At 36.4% G+C, this 24527-nt stretch overlaps 1 protein-coding gene across 2 annotated transcripts in view; it reads right to left on the reverse strand.

Annotated features, from left to right (window-relative positions):
* Positions 1–24527, reverse strand: part of TRPS1 (transcriptional repressor GATA binding 1) — a 240868-nt gene that overhangs the window by 205804 nt on the left and 10537 nt on the right. For both annotated transcript variants that reach the window (XM_027771426.1, XM_027771424.1), the window contains exon 3: positions 12893–14022. In XM_027771426.1, the coding sequence (XP_027627227.1) occupies positions 12893–14022 (1130 nt within the window). The remainder of the gene's footprint in view (positions 1–12892; positions 14023–24527) is intronic.

The raw sequence follows: 24527 nt of genomic DNA on the forward strand, positions 1-24527 counted from the left end.
GACATGTGTCATTCTCTTAATAATAACTAACAGGACCTTCAACATAATGCCACATCTTCAAAGAATAAGAATCAATTATTGCAAGTCCTAGCATAAGAAACATTACTCAAGAACAAAAGTTCAGTTATTGTGAATCAACATTAGTTTGGACTTTCTATTAACCTACTAAATGCATTTTTATTTTATCAGCATTAATATGAAAACCTCAAAGAAGCTAAAGGAATTTTTTTCTCCATTTCTCAAAATCCACCTTAGCCACCCTTTTTTTTTAATACTTATTTATTTTATTTATTCATTCATTTATTATTATTTTTTGTTTGACCAGAGAGAGACAGAGGGTGAGACTGAGAGAGAGAGGAAGTGAGAAAGCAAGCCACCAGATTCAGGACTTGAACCCTGGTGGGCCATATGGGCGTGTCCAGCGCCTTAACCACCACGCCACCTGCTGGTCCCAACCACTCTTTAATCCATTAAAAACTTCCCAACTGACTCAGTCCAAGAATAGATATAGTCTCCTCAGAGTTACTCTAAACTTTTGGGTTCCTCTTAGGACTTTTTACACATTGTCTTTCATTAAAATCTGTGCATGTCTTACTTTACGATTATTGTTGTAATTGCTCTAAGACTGAGATCAAAGTTCATACATTTCTGTATTCCTTTCACCATGGAACATCCATATAGACAGTAAATATCTGCTTAATAACCAAAGGAATGAGCAACAGCTCTGGGATGCTCAGGATGTGGAATTAAATATGCAGAGACATACAGCAGCAAAGAAATATTAAGAACAAACAGATATTTTTGCAAGTGATATATTTTGAGTGGTTCTCTGAATAAACTCCTCACTATTTAAAAACTCCTGGAACTTCTGGCTACGTAAAGCCAAACTAATTTAAAAGACACTATAAATATATACTTTGCATAAATTTAAATTCCATACACTACTGCCAGCTGGATAACAGACACTTTTCTTCATGTATTCTGAGGGGAAAAAAAAAATTATCATTTTGTCAGTCTCCTTAGTATAAGATTGCCAGATTAAATAAAGGAAGCCCAGTTAAATTTGAATTTCAGGTAATAAATGAATGTTTTAGCGTAGGTAAATCCCATGCAATATTTGGGACAAACCTGTATAAAATCTCAATATTTTTTATATTGTATTAGACAATCAGATGATGGATCAAAGAAATGGATTAAAGAGTTAAACCATCCTTCCTCTCCAGGCAAACAATACTGAGCTCCCTGAAAATATTAAATTGTATTCAGTGACTTAGATAATCACTATTCTATATATACTCTTTGGTAGTGAATGCATGTTACTACTTGGTTCAGAAATTAGTTCTTAAAAGATATCGGAATATTCTCTGACATGTGTCATTCTCTTAATAATAACTAACAGGACCTTCAACATAATGCCACATCTTCAAAGAATAAGAATCAATTATTGCAAGTCCTAGCATAAGAAACATTACTCAAGAACAAAAGTTCAGTTATTGTGAATCAACATTAGTTTGGACTTTCTATTAACCTACTAAATGCATTTTTATTTTATCAGCATTAATATGAAAACCTCAAAGAAGCTAAAGGAATTTTTTTCTCCATTTCTCAAAATCCACCTTAGCCACCCTTTTTTTTTAATACTTATTTATTTTATTTATTCATTCATTTATTATTATTTTTTGTTTGACCAGAGAGAGACAGAGGGTGAGACTGAGAGAGAGAGGAAGTGAGAAAGCAAGCCACCAGATTCAGGACTTGAACCCTGGTGGGCCATATGGGCGTGTCCAGCGCCTTAACCACCACGCCACCTGCTGGTCCCAACCACTCTTTAATCCATTAAAAACTTCCCAACTGACTCAGTCCAAGAATAGATATAGTCTCCTCAGAGTTACTCTAAACTTTTGGGTTCCTCTTAGGACTTTTTACACATTGTCTTTCATTAAAATCTGTGCATGTCTTACTTTACGATTATTGTTGTAATTGCTCTAAGACTGAGATCAAAGTTCATACATTTCTGTATTCCTTTCACCATGGAACATCCATATAGACAGTAAATATCTGCTTAATAACCAAAGGAATGAGCAACAGCTCTGGGATGCTCAGGATGTGGAATTAAATATGCAGAGACATACAGCAGCAAAGAAATATTAAGAACAAACAGATATTTTTGCAAGTGATATATTTTGAGTGGTTCTCTGAATAAACTCCTCACTATTTAAAAACTCCTGGAACTTCTGGCTACGTAAAGCCAAACTAATTTAAAAGACACTATAAATATATACTTTGCATAAATTTAAATTCCATACACTACTGCCAGCTGGATAACAGACACTTTTCTTCATGTATTCTGAGGGGAAAAAAAAAATTATCATTTTGTCAGTCTCCTTAGTATAAGATTGCCAGATTAAATAAAGGAAGCCCAGTTAAATTTGAATTTCAGGTAATAAATGAATGTTTTAGCGTAGGTAAATCCCATGCAATATTTGGGACAAACCTGTATAAAATCTCAATATTTTTTATATTGTATTAGACAATCAGATGATGGATCAAAGAAATGGATTAAAGAGTTAAACCATCCTTCCTCTCCAGGCAAACAATACTGAGCTCCCTGAAAATATTAAATTGTATTCAGTGACTTAGAATTTCTGCAAGAAAATATGTGTGGCTTAAACTCATCCCGGGCGCGTGTGCGTGCATGCCCAAGATTCCAAGAGAATGGAGGAGAAGGGATTGCAAGGTGGCCATCCCCCCTGGGGGGTGATTTCTCACTTTCTGTCTCTGTCTCTCTCTGTCTTTCCAGTGAGCGCAAGCACCCTATAGCTAAAAACTCTCACACACACACAAAAAACATCAGCTAAATATTACTCATTTACTATACTCTGATACTATTTCTATGTCCATAATAAACCAGTCTATAATACAAGTACAACTCCAAATGACACTTTCTATCCCTCCTTGGAATTTTTTTATTATAATTGTTATTTATACATTCAATTGCTATACATCAATTTCATTGTAAAGAGCTTTACTTTACCCACCATGATATATACCTCAGTCCAGCCCAGTTGAGAATACTACCCACATCCTCATCAACAGATAATAGACCGTATCTGTGTCCCATCAATGTCTTAACCTTCCTTGAAATTTTAACTTCCAGAAATTTATGCTATTAGTTGAAAAGCTCTCCTCTACTGAATAAACTATTTCACTTAGAATAGTTTAATCCACAGTTTTTCTTCTTCAATTAGCTAAATGGGGGATCAAAATAAATGAATATATCATAAATACTAATCAATTAGATTTTTTGTTTGTTTGTTTTTGGAGAGATTTTTCACTGTAGGGCGCGTGCGCTCGCCACACAGACAGTGAGAAACATAAAGACAGAAAGCGAGAAATCACCCCCCAGGGGGGATGGTCACGCCACAATCCCTTCTCCTCCATTCTCCTCTCGGGATCTTGGGCACGCACGCACACGCGCCCGGCATGAGTTTTAAGCCACCGGGTCCGGGACACGAACCACGGTCGACTACGTGGGAGTCCAGCGACATAGCCATTACGCTAACTGTTGGTTCCCCTAATCAATTAGATTTTGAAAGGTACTTTCTGATAATTACAGAATCAAACAACTACAGATAAGTTATCACAAAAGTGGGATAAATGAAGGTGATTTAAATATTTAAGTTCAAACTGAGTTGAGTAGATCTGGCATCCAACAAAGTTAATCAATCCCATAGCATATACATTGTTGGTATAAAAGTTTCCAATGTGTGGCATGTGACAGTACTGGCACTGTAGAAAGGTGAAATGAAACAGTAGCTGAGGGACAAAGACAAAAATATAACATTCAGGCTTAATAAAGTGGGAAGGAGAAGCCACAGAATATAACCTAAAAAAATGTGAAATTCTGGATAAATAAAACACTGCTTGATTCATTCTCTTTGAATTTTTAATTTGCAATCATCTGATTAATATTTACCCATTAGAACAGCTGACTTTTTTTTTGCAGGGTAGGGTAGGGTGCTTTCATCTTCAAAGAGTAGAAGAAAATACAACGAGTGTCATATCTGAAAAATTCTAACTTATGATTCACTCTAAAAAGGAAGATGTTCCCTACCAGATGTCCAAAATAGATATGTCTGGCCATAAAATAGGAAGTAAAAAAGAAATGGGAAATCATTTTATACAAACTAATATGAAATGAAAATCATGACTAAAATTTCTTATTCAAAGACTTAATATCTGTCCTTGCACAAAGTTGTCAGGACCACTAATGCTGAAGTTTCTAATAAATAATATATACAAATAGAGATAATGGCACTATGGGTTATTTTCTTGATGGACTATAATATCTTTGGTAACTTTTTGTATCACAATACAAATTTTCAAATTGAACTATTATTATCTATTTCAAGGTATTACAGGGAACAGATTATTAGGTGCTATTTTTAAAAGTATGACACAAATATGTACAAATATAAATCTAACCATCCTGGGCCTCACTCCTTTAGCAAGTCTGTACTAATGCACTGTGTGCATGGCATTTTGAGATGTGTTGATAAGACCTTTTCATAAAACTCTCTTCTTCAGCATTAGCAGTGTACACAATGTATAGTCTTTCATAGACTATCTTGAAACAGAGATTGAACACTAGCTACATTAATTTGGCCATCTACTTTATCCTGTGTTAATTACTTCAGCCTGAATTTACATGTTTTATCTCTAAAATATACAACCACTTTAAAAATGTTTAATGTATTCATAAATCCTCAAAAGATGATTGTCATACTATGAAACTTACATGCATGTTTCCACTCTAATCAAAAATAAATATTTTAATATTTCTAAGTGGCTAAGCATTATATGATCAGTTTTTAAATGGTTCATTAATGAAAAGAGAGAGTGAGCATTTAATGATGTATTTACTAGATACATGTATTGATGCCTCTTTTTACTTTTTTTTTTTTTAATATGGGCCAGCCAGTGACATACTCGTTAAGGCAGTTGGATCTTTCAGGACTGACTGCATGATTCATGTCTTAGACACAGTGGCATGAAAAACATGCCAGGTATGTTTTGTGTGTGTGCCCACAATTCTAACAGCAGGGAGAGATGGAAGAGGAGAGACTGAGGTATGATCATCCCCCATGGGAGTGCTTTCTCATTTTCTCTCTCTTACACACCAGTTGCAAATTTTTTAAAATTTTATCACATAATTTTAATGACACACACAGATTTATATACTTTATTTCTAGGTTCACAAACACTAACACAGAATCCTAAAATATGCTTACAAAGATTAAAATAGTATATGTGTGAATATATAATGCAATATATATGACTATATATACAAATATATGTATGCTATTTTGTTTTGCTAGTTTTGACCTTACATAAAATGCTATCCAGCTACTAACAGTCTTTCTTATTTGTTTTTATTCAGTCAATGTAATGATTCATCCATGCTGTATTCAATTGTCATATATTCAAATTCACTACAGTATAATATTCTACCATATGAAAACTCTATGAATTATTTAATCTCTTAAGGACAGATAGTTGGAGTTTTTCATGTCTTTGTTTTTATTTTCATTTTGGTTGTTTGACTCTTTTAAAAAATATAGTCATGGGGCCAACAGATGGCATGCTTGTTAGGGCACTAAACTCCCACATGGCCAACCAGAGTTTGGACCCTGCACCTAGCAGCTTACTCTCTCACTTTCTCCCTCTCTCTTTCATTCTCTGGTGAGCACACGTGCCCTATAAAAAATTAAAGATAATAATAATAAAATTAAATATTAAAAAAAATACAGTTACAAACATGTTCACACAAGTTTCTAGTACCCTAATGCTAAGGGTTTTCTTTTGAGCAGTATGCACTCATCAGGAAGATGAACATCTGATATTGCCAGATTTTGCCAATTTTACTTTCCAAAATTATAAGCATTAACCTTTTATATTTCTTATAATGGTTTTTGGCTTAATGTCTATGTTTTCTTAGATTAATAAAGTTATCTCATTCTTCCTTTGTTCAGGATTCACCTTACATAAACTCATCTATCCTTATCTTTTTGTTACTGAGGTCTGATGCTCCACCAAGTTCAAGGATATATTACACCTGATAATATTTTTCTTACATTTGATTTTTGGGGTTTAATATGTGTCAATTGTCATAACTAATCTATATTTGTTTGGAAAGCATGTGCATTTTCTTTCTTTTTTTTTTTTTACAAGGTTTTTGTCTTAGGGTGCACATGCTCACTGGAGAGAAAGAAACAGAAATAGTGAAAGGGAAAATGGGAAATCGGCTTCTGGGGGGGTGGGGAATGGCCACCCTTCCCCATTCTCCTCCTAAATCTTGGGCACACACACACATGCACCCAGCATGACTTTCACACCACCAAGTCCAGGACTGGAACTGAGATTGGCCATGTGGCAGTCCAGCGACATAAACACTATGACATCTGTTGGTCTCAAGCATGTACATTTTCTAATTGTCAGGTATAAAACTTGTATATTTTTATTAAATCAAGTTGTTAATTTGTTGATCAAATATTTTAAATTTTTTATCTTGTTCTATGACAGTAAATATATATGCACACATGACCAAGAATTACACTTGATAAGGTCTTATCACTCCATGATTTTTTTTCCCTATCCTCTAGCTAATCAGGGTCTTCAGCATACATGCACACGCAGTATGTTTCAGGTCAACCCGGATGGGGATCCAAACCCATGGTTGACCAAGTGGCTTCCAAACTCAGCACTTCATCTTCTGCTACAATGTTTATATGATTGAATTTGCTTGCATAGTTTCTGTTGATTGTATGTTACACTACTTTCTGTCTGTGCATTTATTTCTTTCACCAGTTGTAGAAAATTATTTTCCAGTTTCTCCTCACATATTGATAGCCTACTCTCCATGTTCTACATTCTCTTCTTCTGGAACTATGATCAAATGTGTATGTATATATATATATATATACACAAACAGCTCATTATGTGTCCACATCTTAATATCTGCCTTTGGAATACTATCTCCTTGCAGTATCTTACATATTCTAATGTCTCAGTGTGATAAACTCATTTATTTTTTTTTCATTTTCTAATATTTCATTCAATCTATACTATGTCTTAAAATTCAAGTTCTGTTTTTAATGAAAAAATCCATTCGTTTCCTTTTGGGGTTTTCCTAGTAATCCTAAATTCATGATATTTAGACAATTTTATAGTTATAACTACCACTTTTTTTAAACACAATACTTATTATTTTATTACTGAAAACTCTTCTATCTTCAGTTTTTGAATATCTAAATCTATTATTTGTGTTTTCTACTAATTTCATAAATCAGTAGAAATAAATAATCTATTTCATAAATAAACACAGTAGTTTATTTCCTTGCCCATATGTTACATTTTTGTAATAGTGAGCTCATATAAGATTTATCTTAGGTCAGTTCCATCACCTGGGGGTTAAGACAGTCAGATTCTTTATGGCCAATCACACAGTTTCAGTACCAGATCTGGCAGGTTGAGAAACACAACAAGAGTGTGTGTGTGTGTGTGTGTGTGTGTGTGTGTGTCCAAAATCCTCAAAGGAGGGAGAGATGGAGAAGAAAGGATTATGGTGCAACCATTCCCCATGGGGGATGGGGAGGGTACTTTCTTCTCTCTCTCTCTCTCTCTGGCAAATGTATACATTCTCTAGGAAAAAAAAAAAGGAAAAATGTTATCTTAATCCATAGATATCTTGGAGGTAAATCTGGAGTACTTTTCTATAGGCAAACCTGTGTGTACTTCTACAAGAAGTCTGATAGGGCAATAATACGAAGAAACTTTAGACACCTTCAAGGCTCAATTTAAACTGAAATTCACACATCCAATATCCTCTCTCTGGAGGTGATTTAAAGCTTAGTTTTTTGGTCAACTGCAGCATCAATCTTGGCATTTGTCCCATTCAATGCAAACTCCCATTCTATGCGTACTGTGCACATCTCCCTAGTTTGTGTTTATTTCACTCTTGGTGAAGGACAAAGAACAAAAGCTTCAAAGATTTCCCTTATTTGTGGAAGTCTGACAGTGCATTACAATGTATGTTTCATCTAATACAGCTGTTAGATAGTACAGTTGTTAGATAGTCCTCTTATTTATGTCAGCAATGTACGCTGTAATACTGAAGATTTTAATGAGGACAACGGTAATCAACAGAGAATGAGTACACTATTTAATTAATCAATAAATAACCATAAAATGTGCCGAGAGAAACAACTTCTTGAGGGCAATATGATAACACAGTTAAAATACGAGTAAATGTGGGGGAACAGCAGTTGGCATAATGGCTATTTGCTGGACTCCCATGTAGTTGACCACGATTTGAGTTCTGGACCCGGTGGCTTAAACTCATATCGGGTACGTATGTGTGAATGCCCAAGATCCCTGAGGAGAATGAAGGAGAGGGAACTGCAATGTGGCCATCTTCCCTGGGGGGGTGATTTTTTGCTTTCTGTCTCTCTGTCTCTCTGTATCTTTCTGGCGAGTATATGCGACCTACAGCAAAAATCTCTCAAAAATATATATATATATATGAGTAAAAGGTATGGGAACCAGCAGGTGACGTGGTGGTTAAGGTGCTGGACACTCCTACATGGCCGGCCACCAGCCAAGTCCTTGGATCTGGTGGCTTGCTTTCTCACTTTCTGTCTCTCTCTCGCTCTGTGTGTGTGTGTCTCTCTGGTCAAAATAAAAATAAATGAATGAATAAATAAAATTCAATAAATATTTTTTAAAAAAAGGCATTGTAAGTAAATATAAAACACTAAGAAAAGAGAATTGACTAAATCCCAGTTACTGACTAGATAATGTTTGTACTCTAGTCCAAATTAATCCTAGTTCACAAGAAAAATACCAGCACAACAGAATCCACCCTCAGGTTTTTCACTCAAGTCCTATTAATACATCAACTTTCTTAATTCTCAGCTGTACTTGTTTTTTTGTTTGTTTTTGTTTTTGTTTTGTTTTGCGCATTAACTAGAGAGAGACAGGGAAAGCAAGAAAGCATCTCTAGGAAAGACAGCCAACGCCACAATCTCTTCTCCTCCACTTCTCCCTCCCTTTGAGATTCTGGGCACTGATGCACATGTACCTGGTGCACTTCTCAAGCTGCCTAGGATAGATTTGAACTGTAGTTGACCATGTGCAATCTAGCTGCCTTACCACTATGCCATGGACCTGCCCTCTGTAGTTATTGTATTAGTAAATGATTCCATATTGGTATAGTTGATAATTTATGCTATTTTTTACTACACTGTAAGTCTTATATATAAGGCACTCAAAAACCTAGAGAATTCCATATCAATAGCAGAGAATTACAGTAGAAGTTTCCCAAATGAATGATATAAGTAAAAATAAATTTAACTAGTAAGATCCTATTGTGAAACTGGTCTTCTTATTCTATCTTCAAATGTGGCATTTTAGAAAAAACTTTGATAGCAAATCAAGTTTTCTGTATTACTATTACTATTATCAACACATTATAATTGTACATACTTATGGAATACAATTTCAGCACACGAATACAACATGCTATGATCATACCAGGATGATTATCATATTTATCATCTCAAAGAATTGCCATTTCATTGTTTTGGTAACACTGAGAGTTTTCTTTCAATTAATCTGAGATAACAATAAATTACTTTTAACAATCATCACTTTACTGTACTATAGAACACTAGAACTTGTTCCTTTTTTCCACTGGCATTTTTGTATCCATTAATCCACATCTTCTATCTCCCTCTCTCCTCTCTTCACCAGCCTCTAAAAACCACCATTAGAATTTCTACTCCCATGAGGTCTTCCCACATATCAGTGGGAACATGTGATATTACTGGCTCATTCTCCTAAACGTAATGTCCTCCAGATTTGCCCATATTGCCTCAAATATCAGGATTTCATTCTTTCAAAAGGTTGAATAGTATTTCACTGTTATACGTGTGTGCACAGGGGTGTGTGCATTTATGTATGTGTGTAAAATATTTTCTTTGTCCATTCATCCCTTGATGGAAACAAGACCAATTTTTAAACATCCGTGTCTCTATTTCCTGTCATCCTTGGATCCTCTATTGTTGTTTAACTTTCAAAAGAGTGTGTTTTTTTGTTTGTTTTTATTTTCCACCAAGCGGTGACTCTTGAAATTAACTGTAAGATTCCAAATTGTGAATATTTCTACAAGAATCATAAACAGATTAGAAATAAACTACTTGGTACCTTCAAGAATCTTAGATTAGCCAAAATATAACAGGATTTTAAAATAAGTGTGATTAGATAAACTTACAAGAAGAGAAATTATAATTTAACAAAATAAGTGTGAAAGTATTTTAATGCCCCAGAGACAAGTCCTGTTTAATTTTTTAGCAAATGAAATGTTTTAACTAGTAGACTTAACTTCAAAATGAATAGACAAATGTCCTTTGATATAGAACCTTAGGTCCTCAGAAATGTTCCAAGACCACAGGACAGCAAAAGATTCAAATGTAGCTCACTTTGGAGATCTCAGATTATTCATAACTACTGCAAAGTCAAAAACTCTAGGGATTTTATTTACAAAAAGATAGTCACTGAGTATTAGGAATCCTGGCACAGTGTTAAACTATACAGATACAGTTTAACAGGTGAACAAGAAAAGAATAGTTTATTTTCTCTGGGGCTTACTTTAATTACTGAATATTAATTAAATCCTGACATTATTCAGTAATATTTCTATTCGTACTTTCATTTCTCAGAGGATTACTTTGTTTATCTAAAGCATGTGGACACCCTGTTTTCCCAGACAAGTTTGCAAGCAATGGTCTCAGCTTCCTCCAGAAAAATCCACTTGTCTGAATGATGTGGTAGCTAGATGTATCCAAATGGTATGAGTGTGTGTTTGCATGCACCCACATGAACACATGGGCTCACAGTGTGTATCCAGACTGATTTCTTCACTATTAAAGAAAATCATGAGAATTTCTTTAAAAAGATGGCCCCTCCATAAAAAGAATGGGTTCTCTATTTCTTCGATCATGTAACAAATGTGCAGACACAATATGCACAGGCTCACAGACACTCGCACCTCCATGTTAGTAAGGCTCCAAAAGAAGCTGATGTCTGCTAGCCCCAGAAATAAATTAGCATGCAGCGAACATCAGAGAAGCCAGAAACACTCATTGCAAGTGTGAACACATATTTGATTGCAGGACTGTGTCTTTCCTAGGGCTGACCTTATAAATTAAACAGTGTAAATCTCAAGTAAGTGTTTTCTGAACATTTTGATTCACTGTGAACATTAGGATGCCCTTCAAATTAACATCTCACTTTATTAGCCTATCATTGGACATGAACTGCTTCATTACTGGTGACCGAAGAAACACAAGTGCTCACACTCACACACGACTTTTGAAAGGACTCTTTTAAAATCTTGAGATATGGAACGTGAAATAACTGAATTTTTCAAGTAGGATATTACATATGCCAGTGGACATGCACTTAGAAAAAGTAAATAAAGCAATTTACTTTGATGCCTACAGGTATAATAATAAGGCGGCACTAAGTAATATCTGAACACACCATACCAATGGGGCATTGCTAAACTAATTCCTACATATAATCAAGTCTCCATTTCAATGCTCCTTCCCCAGGGAGGCATTTCCTACGGCCATTTTAGACTATGTCGCCATGCTTAAACACAATGCTCAGTACTTCCTTTTTTCTTTCTTTTTTTTTGAGAGATTTTTCCTGTAAGGTGCATGCGCTTGCCAGGGAGACAGAGAGAGACAGAAAGCAAAAAAATCCCCCTCTCCCCTCAAGGAAAATGGCCATGACACAATCCTTTCTCCTCTGTTTTCCTCTCAGGGTTGTGGGTATGCACACACACATACCAGTGTGAGTTTCCAACCGCCTGGTCTGGAACTAGAACCACATTCGATCATGTGGGAGTCTAGTGCCTTATCCACTACACCCCCTGCTGGCCCCTGCACTTCATCTTTTATAACACTCATCATTCTAATAATCTGGTAAGTGCCTTGCCTTTCCTACCAAACTGTAAGTTCCATGAGGGCACTGACTGTCTTGTTTTTTCATGTATGTACAATGCCTGGCACAATGTGTATATCTAGAAATAATTAATTAAGGATTAGTGCATAAATGAAATAAAGGTACACATCAGAATAGGAAAATTAATGTTTTGAAAAGAATAGGGTTAAAGTAGAAGGAAACACTATCACACCAGCCTCTATTTAGGAATCTGAAATAACTTAGGTTGTTTTCTTTGCTCAGAGTGACTGTACATCCAAAGTCACACATATTACAAAAGTCTCACCTTCAGATTGCTATCCATGTACCAAACAAGGCAAGCGTGCAGTTTTTCAAAGCTCTAAGAATGCCCAGTCTCATTTTAAAAAAAAACCAGTAATATGTCCTCAAGCTGACTATTTCCCAATTGGGACAGGGAATAAAATGTAATAGCACCTTTAATTGGGGACCTGCTCCCTCAGAAGTATGGATGTGAATTCACAGTTAACAAGGACAAATAAAAAGATCGTGGCAAATTTAGTAAACTCATCAACATCATCAGCATCACTGAAAATGTAAAAACACACTCAGTAAATGTTACAAAGCAAATATGAAACATGAGCACGTGGTCAGAAACAAGTGAAGACATCAAAATCTGTTTTGTCACATCTATAAATACATCACCTGTAATTCTATGAATGATCTTGTGACATGATCTTGTGTTATAACTGCCCCAAGTCATCAGAATCACTCCCAACAATTCCTGAATCAGGAACTCCGAGCTTCTGGCTTCTTTCTATCATTTTCTTAGCATCCCACCACCACCTCAACTCCCCCTGTGGCTTACCTGTAGTGTCGGGAAATCTCTTCTTCCACCTGGGTAATAAAATCACATTTGGTACACGAGTGTTCTTTGCTTTCCTTGACAGTCTGCTGCCCATCGGATCCTTGCATATGATTTGCTTCTTGTTTGACATCTGATGCTTGGGACTCATGCACGCTCTCATAGTGAAAGAGGAGCACATCTACATCAGGGGTGGAGAACGAACACTGGTGGCACTGGTGTTTGACCCTCGAGCTTCCAGCCGCCCCAGGAGACAAGTGCAAAAGTAAGAGCGCACAGTGAGAACAATTACTTTTTCTACAAGCAAACGGATAAGTAATTTCTCCAAGGTGCTTTTCTGGGCTGCAAAGGCCTCTGGGACAGAATGGACAGTGTTTAATGGTACACTTGTGAATGTTATGGAGCTGTTGATAATGACGGAGAAGTGGCCCCACGACAATTACGTCGGGACCATGGCTTTTGGAATATCTAAAGTCACAGAACTGACAGTTATAGCTTGTTACCATAGTATCCTCTGCTCCCTTGCTGGAGAAGTCCTTCTTTTTAGCTCCACTGGAGCCCTTGTCTGCCTTAGTCATTGGCTCTCCTTCTGCACTTTTGGCTAGATCATTCTGATTAATGACAGAGCCCCTGGAAAGCTTGTCATTCAATTCTGGATTAAGGCCTCCTGACTGCACTGCTCCATGCTGCTTGCCATAATGTTCTAGCAGCTTAAGCGAGCTAGATGACTCACAGCTGAAACTGCAAAACTTACACCAGTAGTAACTGGTGGCCTCCGTACCATTCTGTCTTGAGGAATCGAGGGGCTTGATGGGCACTGAGTAGCCAACAGGAGTGTCATCTCCCGCCTTGACTGTTATCTTGTCCTGCCACTTTCCCAAGTCTCCTGAATCACTGGATCGAAGTGCGGGGATGGATTTGTTAGAGTTTTTCTCTGAAGGTTTCGCACCCTCAGAGGAGGGGAGAGAAGCTTTTATTTTGTTCGGGTGAGTCTGAAGAAAATGTTGCTCTAGTTCAGTTGATGAATTGCCCATATAAGTGAAATTGCAGAATTTACAGCGGAAATACTTGGTGTTTCCTTGGCAATCAGGTGTTTTCCGTCCAATGCCAATGAAAGTTCCACCTGAAGTGACCTGGAGCATAGAAGAGATGAATGTTACTTAAACGTGTCATTAATTCAATGGGCTTTCTGCAACAGGGAGGGGTGATATTGCCAAGCATTCCACATCAAAAAACACAATAGTACTTCTGCTTATTATGAAATCACTTGAATAATCAGGGCCAAGTAAATTCACTCTTTATCTCTCAACAGCTACTCTTTGAGAGGCTCATTATGCTAAACATTTTAGGACAAAGTAGCAGACAAAGGTAATAAATGTGCTAGAACTATTTCAAAAGATTTAATAATATATATATTACAAGAAACTAAGGAAACAATTTTCAACAGAGTAGATTTCACTACAGCCTCTTTCAAATGATATTCTGCAGAAGCATCAACATCATGTGGGGAGTTTTCTTCTTTTTCTTTTTTTTTTTTTTTTTTTTGCAAAACCAAGGGCTGCTGTCAAAACCAGAGGCAGTTGCTCAGAGATTACTCAATGCAGACATTCTCCAAGGAAATCTTCTCTTCAGTTTTTATAGCAATGAGGTTGCAGGCAAAGATGAGGTCTATCTTTTGGGTAAAATAAAGGTACTAAAATAACCAAACAAAATGGCCTACCATTGAAGCCCAAGCATGTACAATGAAACTTGCTAGAACTATTTCAAAAGATTTAATAATATATATATTACAAGAAACTAAGGAAACAATTTTCAACAGAGTAGATTTCACTACAGCCTCTTTCAAATGATATTCTGCAGAAGCGTCAACATCATGTGGGGAGTTTTCTTCTTTTTCTTTTTTTTTTTGCAAAACCAAGGGCTGCTGTCAAAACTAGAGGCAGTTGCTCAGAGATTACTCAATGCAGACATTCTCCAAGGAAATCTTCTCTTCAGTTTTTATAGCAATGAGGTTGCAGGCAAAGATGAGGTCTATCTTTTGGGTAAAATAAAGGTACTAAAATAACCAAACAAAATGGCCTACCATTGAAGCCCAAGCATGTACAATGAAACTAAAAATAAAATGAATGGAACAGGCAGGAAATCCTGGTGAAGGAAGACTAATGTTAAATACTTCAGATGTTTCCCAATGAAGGACAAATGTAGAGAACCTTCCAGGGCTTTTTTTGACTAAGTCTCTGTTCCACAGCAAATGTCCTCCAACGCCTCCCAGGAATAGGTCATGGGGATTGTCAAATGCCAAAATAAAATAATTGCACCATAAAAATCACTACAGCTCTGCTTTCTTTCCCAAATTATGAAATTACATTATATCAGGGATATGATGGCCTTCAAAGGGCACTTTATGTAAAACCCTTCCTCTCCTCTCAGAGCTTATTTCAACAAGTACCCAATTAAGGGCCACAACTCAGTAGCCAAGATTCATGGTTTAAAATAAAGTTTTGATGAAAATGCTCCCTTCCAAGTATCAGTGAATTTTTGAATTTTTCCTGCAACCAGATGTATTATATTAAGCAAGTGGCATAATCATGTTCTGCCTTCTTCAACAGCTGCTCAAAAATAACATGTGAGATCGCTGCTCATATCCAAATCACTCTATGAGAAAAGTCTTAGCCATCTCAAAATAATTTAAAGTCTCTATTTAGAATGCAAATAATATTCCTTAGTGGATGGAGAAATGTATTTTTACCTCTACTCCACAGGACTAAGACTGAAGTCTTCATTCTACTACTTAAAGAAAGGCGTGGCCTCGATCAAGTTGCTAACCTCTTTGGCCAACAGCTTCCTCAATTGGGGCAACTTCTAAATTTATGTCCAGTATTACAGTTCTGGGAAATGACATTACACATAAACAACTCAACATTTACTGTACCTTAAGGTAATTTATGGAGGTCTCCCTCAGCTCTTAATCCCAGGATGATTATGTCTCACTTTAGACAGCGACTATGTTTACAACCATACCACGCACATGGATTTCAATCTGTCAGTAATAGAGCATCATCTAACCAGAAAGCGAAGAATAAGAGTACCCTCCCAGGCAGCAACCTGACAATCAGTTTAAGAGAGTAAGAGAGGTCAAAAGATCAGACACTCAATTATACAGTGTGGAACATTCTAACCTATCATGTAAGAGACTAAAGCAACTAACACATGGAATGTAATAGACAATATTCCGAAATTTCTACATATATTTCCCTGTTCACTGAAGGTGAAGAGAAATGATCATTTCAGAAACAAAACATTTAAATGGAAAGACATCTATCAGGTACTTTGTTTAACAATTTAAAGTTGCATCAGAATGTGGAAAGTCAAGGTCAGCCCCATAGTGGTGGTTAAGCTGCACAGAGGAAACTGGATACCAAATGGCCAACCAGGGTACAAGACTCAGTTCCAGCTGCTTAAAAAACAATCCAGACACATAAGTGCATTGATCTTGACCAGATAGATAATTAGAGAAAAAAGAATTATAGAGTTACTAAGGTCTGTTTAGGGGTACCTTCTCCCTTGCACATGTGTTGTTCACATATATCCATGCCCTCTGGCATAAAACAAAAGGTGGAAAACAAAGCTGGCACCACGGTTTAGTGTCTAAGCACTGTGCATTGGGTGCTGGAACTCACAGGCTTGTCGCAGTTTGAGTCCCAGTCCCAGAAGCTTGAGAAACACACTGGGAGTGTATGCATGCATACCCAAAAATCCTGATGGAATGGAGAAATGGAGAGAAAAGGATTGAGGTGTGACCATGCCCATTGAGAGTACATTCTATCTCTCTCTTAAGCTTTCTCTTTCTCTCTCTCTGGCCATTTTTTAAAACAGGGCCAGAGTATTCTATTTTTTAATGTCAGCAAAGAAAGTGCAAAATCTAGAGATAAAAACTTTCTTGTTTTAGCTACCACAGGGCTTCAGTTGCTGAGCTTCCCTATTATAATATAAAACGCTCTGAACTTCTGCTCATAGGATCGACATTCCCAAGAAACCACCACACAACTTCACTCTTTCTTTGATTTTGCAATTTTTAAGCCTCATGTGCATGATCACACTGAAGGAGCTGGACAAAAAGAACACATGTTCTTAAGAAACTCCTAAACATGTGGTTTTGAAGTAAATATCAATTATTACTAACCATCACAACACCTCTTCAAAGTTGTTGCTGTTACTAGACAACCTTAAGAGTCAGAAAATTAGGCAAAGAAAGACTACTGTCAGGTGAGAAGGCCATGCAAGGAAGCCAATTATGTAAAACAAAACAAAAACATCATATAAAGCAAGCCTGTGACTTGGTGGTTAAGGCACCCAGATCCCAAATGGCCAATGGCACAGTTCAAGTCTCGGATCAGGCAGCTGGAGAAACAGTGTGAATGAATGTCTTCCCAAAATCTCAAAAAGGGGGCAAGATGAAGAGAAGGGATTGCACTGTGACTATTCCCCATGGGGTATGGTTTCTCTCTGCTCTCCTCTCTCTGGCTATTTGTCACTCTCTGGCAAGTGCACACAACCCTCTGGAAAATTAAAACCAAAACAAGAAAAAACAAATTGTATTAACATAAAGTAAAAGCCAGGTTTGGAAAACAAATCACTTATTATTCTATACATTCTTCCTTCTGAAAGGATCTCAAAGATATATTTGCGGCAATTTTTATGTTTTTTGTTTTGTTTTGTTTTTAGTTTATCTATTTTATTTACTTCATAAGAGAAAACAGATGATCAGGAGAATGTGCACGTTCAAAAGAGACAGACAGACACCAGATGATCGGGAGAGTGTACATGATCAAAACAGAGAGACAGACACAGGCACCTACAACCGGGCTCTTATTCCACAGAGAGGCCTTCCCTGAGTCCACAAAGCAACCAGAAACATGAGCACATGTGTTTAAGGTCAATCGAGATATAAACCCTGATCAGCCATGTGACTACAGCATTGCAGAGGCCCATCACCGCCTGTGTCACCACCTGCACTGAGCCCAATGTTATACTTTCTACAGTAACAGATGTACACTTAAGTCATAGTGAACATAATTGATATGCATCACTTAAACACCATCTGAAAATAAAATATCATTTATTATTTTGAATGATAACCCTAATATCTACTGACCATATTCATTTATGTTTATGCCCCACAAGTGTTATTTTGAAACTATTCTTTCCTAGGTTGGAAAAAAAACACAGCATGAACATTTATGTAAATTACATGTTTACAGCAACAGTTCACTGAAATTTATTGCCATGAAACAGTGCCTACACACTCAGAGAATTGGTACAAATTTTCCAAATGACTAAACCAATCCATCAATAAGTACAAAACCTATGTCTTAGTTATGACCATACTAAAACTAGATCATAAGCAGAATGGATTTCCATTTTTCGTCTTTTCCCTAAGCAGAACTTTAATTTTATCCCTTGAACTCAGTAAATCCTCTGGCACTGATATGCACTTTTTAAATAAATGTATTAAACTGTAAGTTCTGCTCGGATCAAAAATTACATGATACAAAGGATGACTGAGTGTTCAACTTAGTCAGATTTTGTGATAGAGGATCTGGATACAACATTGATGGTAGACTACACATTTTGTGATCAAAAATTATAGATAACACTTTTTTCTTGTATGTACCTTTGCTTGCCTTTTTTGGCTTCCTGAGGAAATTCTCTAAGTCGCATTACATGAATAGCCATTACCTAATCTCCTGGCACCTGTGTTCTCATTATGGATGTAAGTGATACCATACATCTTGCCATTTTATAAGATCATTGTGAGGATCGAGTGGAAATCCTCGTGAAGAGTCCAACAGGACTTTCTGAGATAATAGAAATGTCCTGTGGTCTTCCCTGTCCGTTATGGCAGCAACTAGCTACATGTGGCTACTGAGTGTATGAAACAGGACTAATGCAAATGAAGAATCATTTATTTTTCAATTTAATTTATTGTTCATTTTTCACTCATTTTCATTAACTGAAATTTGAATAGCCACATTAGCTAGAGACTACATATTCGCATACTTGATAGTAATAGCCACATGGATAGGATCAATGTTTAATGAAATGAACTTCCCAGTAAATTTCTCCTGCCAATGGAATGAACGAATAGAGAGAAACTGGCAAAAACATCCCGTGGCAAAGTCACAAACCTGTCACTACCAGTATATCTAGCTGCAAATATAAAGGTTCAGTTTGGCTGTCACTAAGTTACTACTTCTGTTTATATTCCGTCTTGTACTACAAGAATAGTATCTTACTTGCATATAGAAGTAAGGACTCAATGCATTTTGATTGAATGAATGAACTCCTTAATGGAAATGTAAGCACAAATAGAAATTTCTCCCCATAGGCCCTGAGTTACCTGGAAAATTGATGTCATTGTTACTCATGGTGCCATTATCATGGACTTGACCTGACATATCCATGGACTTCAAAAGTACACAGAAAAATAAAGTTAAAGTGTGAGTTTATTCTAACAAAAAAAAATTTAAATATTGTGTGATTTTTTTTTATACTAGATCTTTTCCATGACCTTTTGAAGACCCCGATAGATGTACTTCTCTAATAAAGTTTAAAATGTATCTTTCACCCAAAGACAAATGACTATTGAGCCATTCAACTGTAAATTAAAGTTACAAAGAATTACCCAGGCAAGACCATGGTTAGGGTGGCTAGATCCCACATGCCCAACTGTATAGTACAAGTTCCAGACCTAGTGATCTGAAAAACATTCCTGGTATGTGTGCATGTGTGCCTAAAATTCTGAAAGGAGGGAGATAGAGAAGGGATTTGGCATGACCATGTTCCATAGTGGGGGGCGGGGGGGGTGCCTGGTAGTTTCCTCTCTCTCTCTCTCTCTCTCTCTCTCTCTCTCTCTCTCTCCCCTGTAAATAATGCAAGTGCTCTCTGGCAAATTAAAAAGTGAGAAAGAGAGAAGAAAAAGAAAAAAGGAAGGGAAAAAAGGGAGAAGAAAGAAAGAAAGAAAGAGAGAGAGAGGAAGAGAAAGAAAGAAAGAAAGAAAGAAAGAAAGAAAGAAAGAAAGAAAGAAAGAAAGAAAGAAAGAGAAAGAGATACTCAACATGACTGTTAAAGGCATGTAAAAGAACAGATTTAAACTGCTTTTCACTGAGGTCTATGACAGCTTTTTATTTTATTTTAATGCTTATTCATAAAACTATTCCTTCCATAGTATTTTCCATGGCTTTCATTTATAATTTATTTACATATATCTTTTCACAAAAAAATGGTTCACTCTACAGAGAAAAATATAGAAAGGGTTGACTTTTTTCAAGGTCTTTAACTTCAATTTCTTTCTTTCTCCCTAATAACATGGGATGAAAACTTAATATCTAAAAGAATATGTCAAAGGAAAATATTTTTTAAAAGCCTCAGAACTCTTAGTAAATAATGCAAGTGCTCTCTGGCAAATTAAAAAGTGAGAAAGAGAGAAGAAAAAGAAAAAAGGAAGGGAAAAAAGGGAGAAGAAAGAAAGAAAGAAAGAGAGAGAGAGGAAGAGAAAGAAAGAAAGAAAGAAAGAAAGAAAGAAAGAAAGAGAAAGAGATACTCAACATGACTGTTAAAGGCATGTAAAAGAACAGATTTAAACTGCTTTTCACTGAGGTCTATGACAGCTTTTTATTTTATTTTAATGCTTATTCATAAAACTATTCCTTCCATAGTATTTTCCATGGCTTTCATTTATAATTTATTTACATATATCTTTTCACAAAAAAATGGTTCACTCTACAGAGAAAAATATAGAAAGGGTTGACTTTTTTCAAGGTCTTTAACTTCAATTTCTTTCTTTCTCCCTAATAACATGGGATGAAAACTTAATATCTAAAAGAATATGTCAAAGGAAAATATTTTTTAAAAGCCTCAGAACTCTTAAAATGACACTTGAGCACATGTACTTATTTTCAATGTAGCAAAAAAAGAGTTGTTTGAACTAAACACAAGCCTTTGCTCAGATGTGGTTCATTCTCAAGTACTATAATTGATAGCAACAGAGACAATTATAAGGGTACCAATTTAAGAGGACTTGAGGTTACGGGCTGATAGTCAAAAAAGTAAAACCTTAAAATAAAAGCTGAGGTGTTTGAAAAAAAACTCAATGTTGAAATTCTGAAGCTTCAAATAACTTGAAGAAATCTATAAAGACTGATATTGGCTGAAAATAACTAGGGTCAGAATTAATCTACTAATATACATACGGAATATTTCAGCATGTACAGTGCTTCAAGCAATATTCCAGAATATAGTGTATGCTTCAATGACGTACTTTTGATGGAGAATAAATGTTTAAAAGTTTCAATAACGAATCTAATTATATGGCCATCCTCTCAGTTTCACGCCATGCACAGCCTATTCCTGCAGCCTAGTCCTATTGGTGTCACTGTGTTAATCCCAGTAAACACTCTTCTCTCTGGATTTATAAGAGCCAACCAGTGTGCAACTGAGGGAGGGGACCAAAAGCTTAATTGGTATAAGAGACACATTTAAAGAAAATATACTGTATATTCTTCATTACGTATTTTTTATAATCAGCTTTTGGGATTACAACAATAGTTTACTCTAAACTGGTTTTCTCATTTTACTCAGCATACTTCTGAACTAATTTCCCTATGGTTATCTGGTATTTAGGATGACTGATACTAATAAATCTTTAAAGTCAGTCTCAATCATTTGGAAGGCAACCTTTTATGGGAAAAATATATTGGGTTGTCTGAAAAGACATGACACACTGTAGCATAGAAAAACATGTCATTAACTTTCCAACAATCCAATAAAAGAGAGAAAGCACCAAACGGAATTCTAAAGCTGGCTTATGCTCCACTGTATTTCTCTCTTGCATCTGATTTGCCATTGCCATGGGTTCACAACGGAGACAAATAAGAACTGTGTGTGTGTTCTTGAAAAACAAAATCTGTATTCATAGAAAAACAGAAAATCTAATCTCTGAAAATGTGGAACATACTTCCCCTAGAGAAGGATGCTTTGTTGCACACCTACTATGTGCAAGACACTGGGAATAATAAAAAAAAATGACAATAGCCCCAAACCCTAACATATCTGTGGTAGAGCACAAAAAGCTCACAACTAAATAAAGACTACAACAATGGAATACATGCCTCTGCTGAGAGATGTATCAAGTTCCGTGACAACACAGAGGAAGAGTACTTAATCTAGACTGGTGGATCAGCAAAGACTTCCGGAGGGAAAAACCAAACTGTGGACAGATGAGCTGACATTTGAAAACGAGCCTCAGAGGGATTATGGAAAAGTATTTCAGGTGGAGGAAGTAAATGAACAGAAGCACGCATGAGAGCAGTGCAAGTCAGTTTCAGGAAATACTAAGGGAGAGTAAGGTATTATGAAAGCCTTAAGTAAAATCTGCTACATAATGGTACCTGCTATGTAATAAATAATACAAGTGTGCTGATATTATTCCTACCAGCATCATTCTAGAAGAACAGTGACAGATGACTTGGAAAAGCAATGTCTTATTGAAGAGTCTATATATAATTTATTATAGATGATATGCTTTTTGAGAGAAATAGACCTATATTTCCTATAAAATAATAACAACTCTGATCTATAAGTAGAATTTTTAAAACTATGAAAAAGTAAAGAAAAAAGGAAGGAAGGAGAGAAGGACAGGGTTAAAGAGAAAGGAGGGAAGAAAAGTGAGAGGAAGGAGAGTAGTGAGGGGAAAAAAGGAAACATAGAAAGGAAAAGAAAAGGGAAAGGAAGAAAGAAGAGGAAGATGAAGATAGACTGAGAAGTAAGAAGAAAGAGAATAGACCAAAAAATAGAGAAAAACAAAAACACAAGAATTTGCTAAGTATTAAAGGTGATAACAGCAAACTAAATAAATAAAGACAAGAATGGGGACCAGTAGTTAGCGTAATGGCTATGTCGCCGGACTCCCATGTAGTCAACTGCGGTTCGATTCCCGGACCCGGTGGCTTAAACTCATGCCGGGTGTGTGTGGGTGCGTGCCCAAGATCCCAAGAGGAGAATGGAGAAGGGATTGCAGCGTGGCCATCCCCCCTGGGGGGTGATTTCTCACTTTCTGTCTCTCTGTCTCTGTCTCTCTGGCGAGCGCATGCGCCCTATAGCAAAAAACCTCTCCAAAACAAAAAAAAAAGAAAGACAAGAATGGAAGCCAGCCTTGTAACCTACTGGTTCAAGAAGCCGGATCTCACATGGCTAAATATGGTTGGAATTCCTGCCCAGTAACTCGAAAACATACTGGGCATGGTGGCATGTATGCCACAAATCCCAACAGGATGGGGAAATACAGAAGAGATTGTGGTGTGAACATTCTCCAGTGGGAGGTACTTTCTCTATCTTCCTATCTCTTTGTCTCTCTCTAATAAGTTCATGCACTCTCTGGCAATTAAAAAAAAAAAAAAGGTTAAAAAATTAGACAAACTGAGTTGTTCAGGCAGAGATACTGTCAGAAAGAATTCCAGGATAACTTCATTATCTCCGGTCTGAGTAACTTGAAAAATGGGAATACAGGAGAAAGGAAGCAAGAGAAACTGTTTCAGGCAACTTCAGTCTTACGTATGTTGACTTGGAGATGCCAGTGGAATATCAAGGTGGAGCTGCCCATCAGCTGGAAAAACAGGTCTTAGAACAAACCCTCGTTTATTATAAGATTCCCAAATATGTCACTGGACACATGACAGAATTCATGTGCTCTTTAATCTGATATCAGCATGCCACCTAAATAGGAAAGTATTGCGAATTCTCAAGCTCTTCACCATACCCTACATATCTCTTTTTCAGAATCCAATGAAACCATCCAGCTCCAAGCACAGCTTGGGTATGGAATACAAATTAGACACTCCAAAAACATTCTGATTTGTCCTTTGCTTCCACACCCATTTTGCACTTCACATAGGCAGAGGATAAAACCTTAATTACATAGCCTTGGAGAACATAAATAAAAGCTGGTTGCATTTCCCAAACACTTAATCTTCATAGAAAAGCCAGACCAGCAAAAGAACTTTCAGACTACCTGTAAAACCCTAAATTCCTAAAGCAAAGTCCTATAAATCAGAGGAATGGGAAATAAATCAAACAAATGGATAAAATGTCCCTTGGTTTGGGGCTAAAACACTGCATCCTTAATTGATTATATCAAAAATTGTCCCTCAATCGCTCTACCAAACCTAGTTTCTGAAGCAAAAGTACCTGTAAAAATGAATCACTTTACTTCAAAAAAAAGGCAAGCTAGCATATCTAATTTGTCTTCCAATAACGTCTATTACAAACTAACTAAATTAAAATAAGACTACATGAATTAGATAATAGACAATCTCAAGGAAATCACCAGTAGTCTCCTAACTCAATGGGATTCACAGAGTATGAAATAAACAGCACAACTGTACCAATATTCGACCTCCTCCTTCACATTCAACTGGACTGTCTTCTATCGCTTCTCTATCTGCAGTAAACTCAGCTCCATATTTGGGAAGACAGAATATCATAATGGTAGTGGAGACAGACTTCCATCCAGTACCTTTACTTATGCAACTCTGTGATCTTGGACAGGTTACTTTAATTGTCCTATGCTTATTTCCTCATT

This window comes from Tupaia chinensis, unplaced genomic scaffold (assembly GCF_000334495.1).
Source record: "Tupaia chinensis unplaced genomic scaffold, TupChi_1.0 Scaffold000032_1, whole genome shotgun sequence".
Taxonomy (NCBI): domain Eukaryota; kingdom Metazoa; phylum Chordata; class Mammalia; order Scandentia; family Tupaiidae; genus Tupaia; species Tupaia belangeri.